Source organism: Carassius gibelio, chromosome B21 (genome assembly GCF_023724105.1).
Source record: "Carassius gibelio isolate Cgi1373 ecotype wild population from Czech Republic chromosome B21, carGib1.2-hapl.c, whole genome shotgun sequence".
NCBI classification, from domain to species: Eukaryota; Metazoa; Chordata; class Actinopteri; order Cypriniformes; family Cyprinidae; genus Carassius; species Carassius gibelio.
In genome coordinates, this window is record NC_068416.1 from 24893880 (window position 1) to 24902575 (window position 8696).

Below are 8696 nucleotides of genomic sequence, written 5' to 3' on the forward strand. Positions count from 1 at the left end.
TCAAATCTGTAATGGTAAAAGTCACCTCAAGTGTTTTTTTTTTTTTTCAATGTCCACTTTTGCTACTTTTGGCCTTAAGAAACAAGATTGTTTTTAAAAACATTTACAAATGAATGGAACAAAAGGAAGAGACACACTGTAAGTATAAACTCAATTGTGTTTTTCAGACAGGGAAAAGGTCACAGTCTGCAGCCCTGAAACTAAATTCAAATTATTACAACACATGGAGCCCTTTTCAATTTGCAAAGGCCCCTATTGTTTGAGAACCGCTGTTCTAATCCAACACATAGCTTGATTTTCAGGTGTATAAATTATAAACATGAATTCTGTAAAATTTTATTTGATTATTTGCTTACATTACATTTATTTATTTATCAAAATACATGAATAAACTGGGTTTTTCCCCGGATTTGTTACTAGCCATAGCTCTGTACCCTGCAAAATGTTAAACTCATAAACTTAAAAAAGCAGAAAGGACATGTGTGATAATTTCCTGTAATGATAGAACAAAGAAACACAAGCTATATTCAGCATGTCAGATAATGGCCTTCCTGCAGAATCCAGAGCTGCTGGATTTAGTTCAGCAGAATGAAGAAGAGCAGAGAAGTGCAGAAGAACAAGAAGCTCTGAGAGACGCTCTGAGCAACATTATAAGTTACACTCTTAGCATCATCATACATGAAGCTCTTCTTGACACTCTTAGCATCACTATACTTGACATTCTCAGCATTGTTATACACAAAGCTCTGGGTGACACTCTGGATGAAGCTCTGGGTGACACTTTCATCATCGTCATACATGAAACTCTGGGTGATATTCTGGATGAAGCTCTGGGTGATGCTCTCGGCTACACTTTCATCACCGTTACACAGGTTCCCCTTGCAACATGAGATGTCCTGAAAACGATTAGCTAATGTTTTAGAATCACAAATGGATTTAGCAACACAGCCTTTTACCACAGTTGCCTGGCCTTCAACAGACCCTGATAAAAAGAAATAAATATTAGATTGAGTCAGCCTGAGTTAGTATATGAGTTGGCCAATGGTAAATGTGTACTGTAAAAGTTTAAAGATATGACCCTTTAATGATAAAAAGGCACAAATAATAACTTTAATCTTCTTCCTTCAATAGTTTCTCACCTGTTGCTGTAATGCAGCGGTCTTCACTCCCTGAACAGCTCAATATGTTTGAGCAGCTCAATCCATCACAATAGTAGCAGGTCTTTCCATTGCGAACAATTGTATTGGGTTCTACAAAAAGAAACATTTATTTATTTATTTATTGAAATTCTTCTACAAACATAACATCTAATGAAACAACACTCCATTAGTTGCTCCAATTATTGATAGGAGTCCCACTCTATATTTTGTTCCTGATTAAATGTCATATGAGTGATGACTTGAAAGAAGTCATTTGGACTTGGTCAGTAAAGTACAATACCTGGAGAGTCTTTGGCATTACAAAAGCTAGTGCCACAGCAGGAATAAGATGACTTTAAAATGCCGAGGTTCATGGAGCCACTTTTACAGCCAAGAGAACAACCTTTAATCTTCATGTTGGATCTGATGTTACCTGAAAACATGAATGATACGGATAAGACCACTTAAACCAGGGCCGTAGCAACCAGCGGAAAAAGAGAGATATACAGTACTGAGAACAGAGGGCTCTGAGTCCCTGCCAACCTCCAGGTTTACACCTGTTCACTTCATGTGTTATCTCTTATTGGATCAGATTTTAATAAATAAATAAATATATAAATAAATAAACTGTTCCATTTACACTTTGCCACATAAATGGGTCTCCACAAAATGGATACATATGGGAGAGCGGGGTCGAAAGTAACATGGGATTGAAAGTAACAAGCCATTTTCTTACTGCATTTGCATTCCAAACTATGACAGCATGTTCAGCATGCAATCCTTGACGGAGCTGAGAAATATCACGTTAGGTCTGCAAAGCTGTTTTCCAGTAAAAAAAAGTTAATTATTGAAATGGTAATTTTTTTCAAATTAGTTGTAATTTTTTTCTTGTTTCATGTGTCACAGTAAATGATTATTTTACAGGTTATTTGGTGATTTAACACATCCTAAAGTTTGCTTTTTTAGAGTTTTTCAGTATAAAAGTAAATCGGGTTTAAATGTCAGGAGTTTCTGTCAGTTACAGTCCCGCTGCAGTTACAAGAAGTATTTATTTTGTTTATTATAACCTTAGTTATATTTAGTTTTTAGCCAAACCTTGGCTTTTACATCTCCACCTATGAATTTGCAGTGTTTCCAGATGTCCACATTTTGAATTTATGCATAAAAACAACTGGATGGAAACATGAATAGGCCTACTGTTACATTATGTTTAGTATTTATACTATGCTAATGTAATGAAATTTGTATATTGTTCATTCTGTTGAATTTCTTTTTATAAAAATACAAAAAAATATTTTAAACAATTTTAAGTTTGTACAGTCGGGTTTGAGAAACTTAAATTTAAAATATGAAAATGTAATTTAATAATTTGTTTTGCAAAAATAAAGGATAAAATATGTTTGCAGTTACATATTAAGGTCATGGTCATGTATACTTAATAAAAATAATTCAAAAAGAAAAAAATCTATCTTAGGGCCTATATAGTTATGTCAACCCGATCTCACGGCAATTCGTATGTATTTTACGAGTTGCACAATTTGTATGAATTTGTACGAATGACCTACACCTAACCCCACCCCTAAACCTAACCGTCACTGGGGTTTAGACAAAATCTTTAAAATCGTACGAGTGAGGTCGTACAAATTCGCACGAATAAGCCACCTCGTAAAATATGTACGAATTGGTTGTGAGATAGCGTTGGTTGTGTTACTTTCATCCCAACCGACGGGGTTGAAAGTAACAATATGCAACTTATGTTCAAAGTGAAAGTATACTGAAGTCTTTCTTCATTTCTACAAAATACCACCTGGTATTGATAGACCACATTTCTGAGTTACTGACCACAGTAGAAATACATCTCTGTCTACAACAATATATTTTAAATTTATAATTTTCTGAAAAATGGTACTTTCGCCCCTGCTTTCCTCTATCTGTTCTTCAATTCTTCAAGGAGCTAATTTCAAGATAAAAGACAGCAACACATTTTAGGAATAATATTAAGACATGTATGTTATGCAGTCCCTCCAGAAAAACAAAAAATTTTTTGTGATTGTTGCGGGCAAAAATCCTTGATTTTGCGGCACGTTTTCTTAAAAAATGCGATGAAATATGCAGGATATTTTTGCAATTTTATGCGATGAAATTGCCCGAACTTGCAAAAACTGCGGTTTGATGAAAAAGAGAAAAAAAGGTGATTCCCCCAACAACTTTTTCTCACTAGGCTACTACCTTAAAGTTGTCATGAGTCCGGACTCGGTGGTCCTCCCTCTCACCAACAGAGGGCACCACTTCCATTCTCCCGGACTCATCACTTTCACCCACCCACACATTCATTTACACACCTGGTTCACTCTGTACACCTGTGCACATACTCACTCACACAGCTGTTCCCAATTTGCTCACGAGTATATAGTTTCGTCTCACACACCACTCTGTCTGGTTGCGTTAATCGTCATTTGTATATGCTGTGGTTCTTGATTCTCGTGTTTTGGTTTGTCACGTCATTTGTTTCTGTTTTGTTTTTGCCGTGTTGGCCTTTTTGTTCTCGGGTGTAATAAAGTGTTATTTTCCTAAATTTGGACCCAGACCCTGTTTCTTCCACGGCGCCGTCTCTACCGCGCCGTGACAAATGTAAAGAGTAATTTCTTATTACTTCCTATGATAAGCGAGCATACTAAATCACAGAATATTTAAGTTGCAATCTCTTACTGCAACGTAAATTATTTTACATACTACTAATATAATTACAACTGTAAGTTTTTGGTACTGTTCTGATACAAAAAAGTGCAATTTTACAACTGTAAAGTTGCATCTACTTCTCAATGAAACTACAACAGTGTTAGTAGCCTAGTGAGAAGTGGCTGTTGGGGGAATCACCTTTTTTTTCTCTATTTCATCAAACCGCAGTTCCCACAAGTTCTCGCAATATAATTTGGCTCCACTGTCATGTAACAAATCGGGAAACTGCTTAGCGCATTCTTTTGTGCTTATTTTTGTTGGCAAATAAGAATGATTTGTGCGCTTCAAGTTTCACCCTGGTTTCACCGTGGGGTTTGCAGATGATGTTCACGTCACGTAATTACGTCACTTCATAAGGTTCCCATGGCAATTCGGTTGTTAAGTGATGACGTAAGAAGCGCTGTTTCCGGGTCCAAGCCTCAACTCGCTTCACTTGAGAATACGACCTCAGCAGCCGTTTATGAGCACTGTTTATTCATATTAATAATTTAAGCTAAACGCTTTCAAACTTACGATATACACTACAGTCTCCGTGCTCACAGCGTCCCAAACACAAATAATTTATATATATATTTTTATATTTATATTTTCATTGTCTGGCTATCTGGGACTTCGGTATGGAGTTAAAGGTTAAGATTATAACTTTTTCGCTAGTATTCTATCACATTGTGAGTTTATATTAGCACCTTTTGTTGTTTTCTCGTGGTAACTGGACACGGAAGCGCTGCTACGTGACGTCAGACTTAACAAGCGAATAGGGGGAAAATGGCGCTTTACTTGTGTGAAGTAAACGCAACATTTTTAAACTTTCTGCTAATATATATGTGTATTTTTTCCAACGAAAATACAGGGATTATGAAATCATGCTAGCCCAGCATATTTTGCTTCCTGAAATCGGCAATTTATGCGGCAAAAGAGCGGTGTATTTGAAAAAATGCGACCCCGCATAAATATGCGGCCTTTGTCTGATTATGCATTAAATCAGGCGATCGCCTAATTCTGGAAGGACTGATTATGGAATAACGCAGGGGTGTAGGAATGAGTTTAACATCCGTTAATGAATGCTATTAATATGTTGTATTAATCTTAGTTAATAAAAACCTGTTCATTCTACAGCTGTTCATTGTTTGTTCATGTTACTTCACAGTTTATTAACTATGTTAACAAATACTCTTTTCGATTTCAATAATATAGGCTATTAGAAGCCTAAATATTGAAATTAACACTAACAATGCTGTAGAAGTGCAGTTTATTGGTAAATGTTAACTAATACTACAGTTTAATACTATTACTATTACATTAATACTATTACAATCATGTGAATTGATTTTGATTAACAATTAACAATTGTTAATATAGATAGACTATATACTTTTTACATTTTCTTTATATCTAGTTGCAGTGAACATGACGTTAGTTCAGATAAGTACCGGTAACCTTTGTCATAGTGTCGTAGTACTGGTAAACTTTGTGTTTGTCACCTAGAAATAAAAGGCATCATGCTAGCTATATGAGCATTTCTAAGCGTTTATCTCTTCCTCCGGTGAAAATGTTGTTGCAAACGTAGACATAGACATAGACATAGTAGACATAGTCTGTCGCTGTGTTCGGCAGGTGCTTGTGTGGGTGCTGTCCCATGGAAACTGCATTGGGAAGCTTGTGCTGTAGGGAAGTTAGTGCGTTTGGGTTGCTGTTGGTCGATATCTGCTGTTGGTCTGTCTATCTATCTATCTATCTAGTCTATCTATCTATCTATCTATCTATCTATGTATTTATCTATTTATCTATAATCTGCGCTATCTGAATACTCTCGTCTACTACTCGTCTCTCTAGTCACTCTCAATGCTCTCAAGGCGGGCTTTGGTAAATTCTCTCCCCAACGTGACGTAATGCAATGCATTGTGGGGGAAAGGAGAATCGTTGCAAACCGCTGTAAGATAGTACCTACTTTTTCGTATTATATACCCAACAACATAAAATACAATGGATAACAATTTAAATGTTAATTACCAACAAGCAAGTTGTCCCTGCACTCACTCACGTCATTAACATATCCCTCCACACTGGTGTTTTTCCCTCAACAAAATATTATATATATATCAGTGTATACATATATCAGTGATATGTCGATATTTTAATTGATTCTAATTTTACTTAACATTAAATAAATAATCGTTGTTTCATTTTTATTTTTATTTTTTTTAACTGGGGCCAAGTCCTTTATCTCTGCTGATCCTAGCAACGCCCCTGATTGTGTGTTGAATGTCTGCAACTTACTTTCAATTTCATTTAATGTCACCGCATCGGTTTGCAGAAAATATGTCAGCTTCGGGGCTATGCTTTTTGCCTTATAAGCTGTCATGTCTGACTGTAACACGTTCTTGTGTGGCTATATATGTGGTTTCAAAACCCAGATGCAATTAAAAATAAATCCCTCTTAAATGCATTTTCTACACTATGGTTTTTACCGATTGGATAATTATTTCATTAGAGAAAATCCCTGAAGTGGCCAGGTGTAAAAATGTATTTATAAATATGTCAAAACAAAACAAGCAGTGTGTGCAAAAAATAAATAAAAATAAATAAAATAAAATAAAAAAGCCTTATAGCATAATAATAAAAAAAGAAAAACAACTGACAACGTGTCATATTTAGAGAAAATACAAAATTGTGCATTTTAAATTATTATTATTATTATTATTTTTATTTTTTTTATTTTTTTTATTTTTTTGGTAATACACATTTCATTGTTCAATTAGCAAAATAGAGAAATATGAAATATAAAACTATAGCCAATATTATACGCTCATTATTCTGTCGCAGCATCAGTAAATTGCAGCTTGACCGTCAGTCAAACATATAAGGTGCCTAAATTTCAATTTATCATATTGGACTTACCAATTTCTACTACCATTGTTGAACTCACGCAGTTAGAAGCGCCGAAGGGACACATCACCGGTTTTTTTACACAAAATCCCGTCAGACCCATGCACTCATAACAGTAGAGAGAGTGTCCTTTATTAATAAAAAAGAATGATATAAAGTGAGACATCCAGTGATCTGTATTTTTACTCAACGTTACAAACACTATTGTTCTTTTTACCTGCAGTGAAAAGGATGAACAGAAGAAAAACTGAGATTTGCAGATCCATCTTTGATCAGGAGCTGAAACAAAAAGACTAAAGCGCCTCTTTCAGCGCTCATTATATAGCTTCTGAGAAGGGGAGGGTCTTTATGAGAAAATGGCAGTTTAACAGAAAGTCAACAAAACATTATAGGCTAAATAACATAACCTACATAATAGCGACATAATTTATAGACATTTCCGGTAACCTAAACACAACGCAAGTGAAAAATTCTAAATACAGGTAATAAAACTTGTGAAATAAATAAATAAAACAGAATATTTATTATTTTTGATAATACTTCGGTCAGTCAAAAATGTGTGAAGGGGCATGGTTTGTGAGACAAATTTTTTTAGTTTTAGTGTTGTTATACAATATAAGAATGCTGTTACTGCAGATGGGATAGATGATAAAGGTGGTGTCTTGACATGCAAAGGACTGCTTGTTTTCAGAGATGTAATGAGTTAACAGGTTGTTTTTATACAGGTAAAAAAAACAAACATATTTTTTGTACTAACCTCAAAAAAAAAAACAAAAAAAAAACAGGAAACTGATATAGGTCGAGGCTGCTCTAATTCAGAAAGTTGAGTGCTAGACAAAAGAGATTTTTGGACCAGACAGTTAGCCTTAAGATGTACTTGACGTTGATAATGGGAAGTTTTAAAAAAAAAATCAACCCAACATAGTTTCCGTTTTCTTTTTACTTAGCCTATCCCGCATTGCAACTGTTGGGAAAGTGTTTAAGGAAGTGTGTTTTTTGTTTCTAGTTAATGTTTCATGGACTACATGAATGTTAAGTACTTTTACTTAACATTCATGTAGTACAACAATTTAAAGAATTGTTATCTGTTATTAATTTTATTCAGTTTTGATAAGAAGGCTTCCATGGTTAAAAGAACAACCATGGCTACCATGTTTAAACTCATATTCAAGCTCTGTTGTTAAAGCTTTTGCGATGCAAACATGCATGGACATGTGAATGTGGTCGGGATGTGGGATGTGTCAATGGTTTCTGGTCATCGAGCGAGAAAAAACATTGCTTCTTGTAAGTCTCGTGATCATAGCCAAAACTGTATATGATAAGAGTTCCAACATATTGGTAATGTTGTTATCCAATTTAAAATGTGCAACCAAAACATAAAAAGGCAAACAATTTTAGTTGCTGGATAAGCTTTGATGTGTATATTTTCTAAAGGAATGCATGTTTTATAAATGACTTTAGGTCCCACTTTATATTAGGTGGCCTTAACTACTATGTACTTACATAAAAAAATAAGTACAATGCATTTATTGTGTTCATATTGTATTGTAAAACACTTTTTCTGCTATTGAGATGGGATATGGGTAAGGTTAGGGAGAGGGTTGGAGGTATGGGTAAGTTTAAGGGTGGGTTAAGGTGTAAAGTATGGGTCAACAGTGTAATTATAAATGTAATTACAGAAATTAAATACAGATGTAATTACATGTCATTTTTTAAAAATATAAGTACAATGTAAAAACATGTATCTACACAATAAGTACATTGTACTAAATTATTAATTAAAATGTAAGTACATAGAAGTTAAGGCCACTTAATATAAAGTGGGTCCTGACATTACAATACAGATGCGACGCACTTTTAAAAGGTAAGACGTTTAAATAATATGATTGTATATTATATTATCAGTAGATCTAAATAACAATAAATTGTAAG

At 34.5% G+C, this 8696-nt stretch overlaps 1 protein-coding gene across 1 annotated transcript; it reads right to left on the reverse strand.

The window, feature by feature from the left end:
* Positions 1-324: 324 nt before the first annotated feature.
* Positions 325-7096, reverse strand: LOC127985466 (urokinase plasminogen activator surface receptor). The gene is made up of 5 exons (XM_052587472.1): positions 6982-7096; positions 6777-6893; positions 1441-1572; positions 1140-1250; positions 325-982 (listed from the first exon to the last, which is right to left on the reverse strand). Exons 1-5 carry the CDS (start codon positions 7028-7030, stop codon positions 576-578), a joined length of 816 nt encoding a protein of 271 aa, XP_052443432.1. The 5' UTR covers positions 7031-7096; the 3' UTR covers positions 325-575.
* Positions 7097-8696: the final 1600 nt, after the last annotated feature.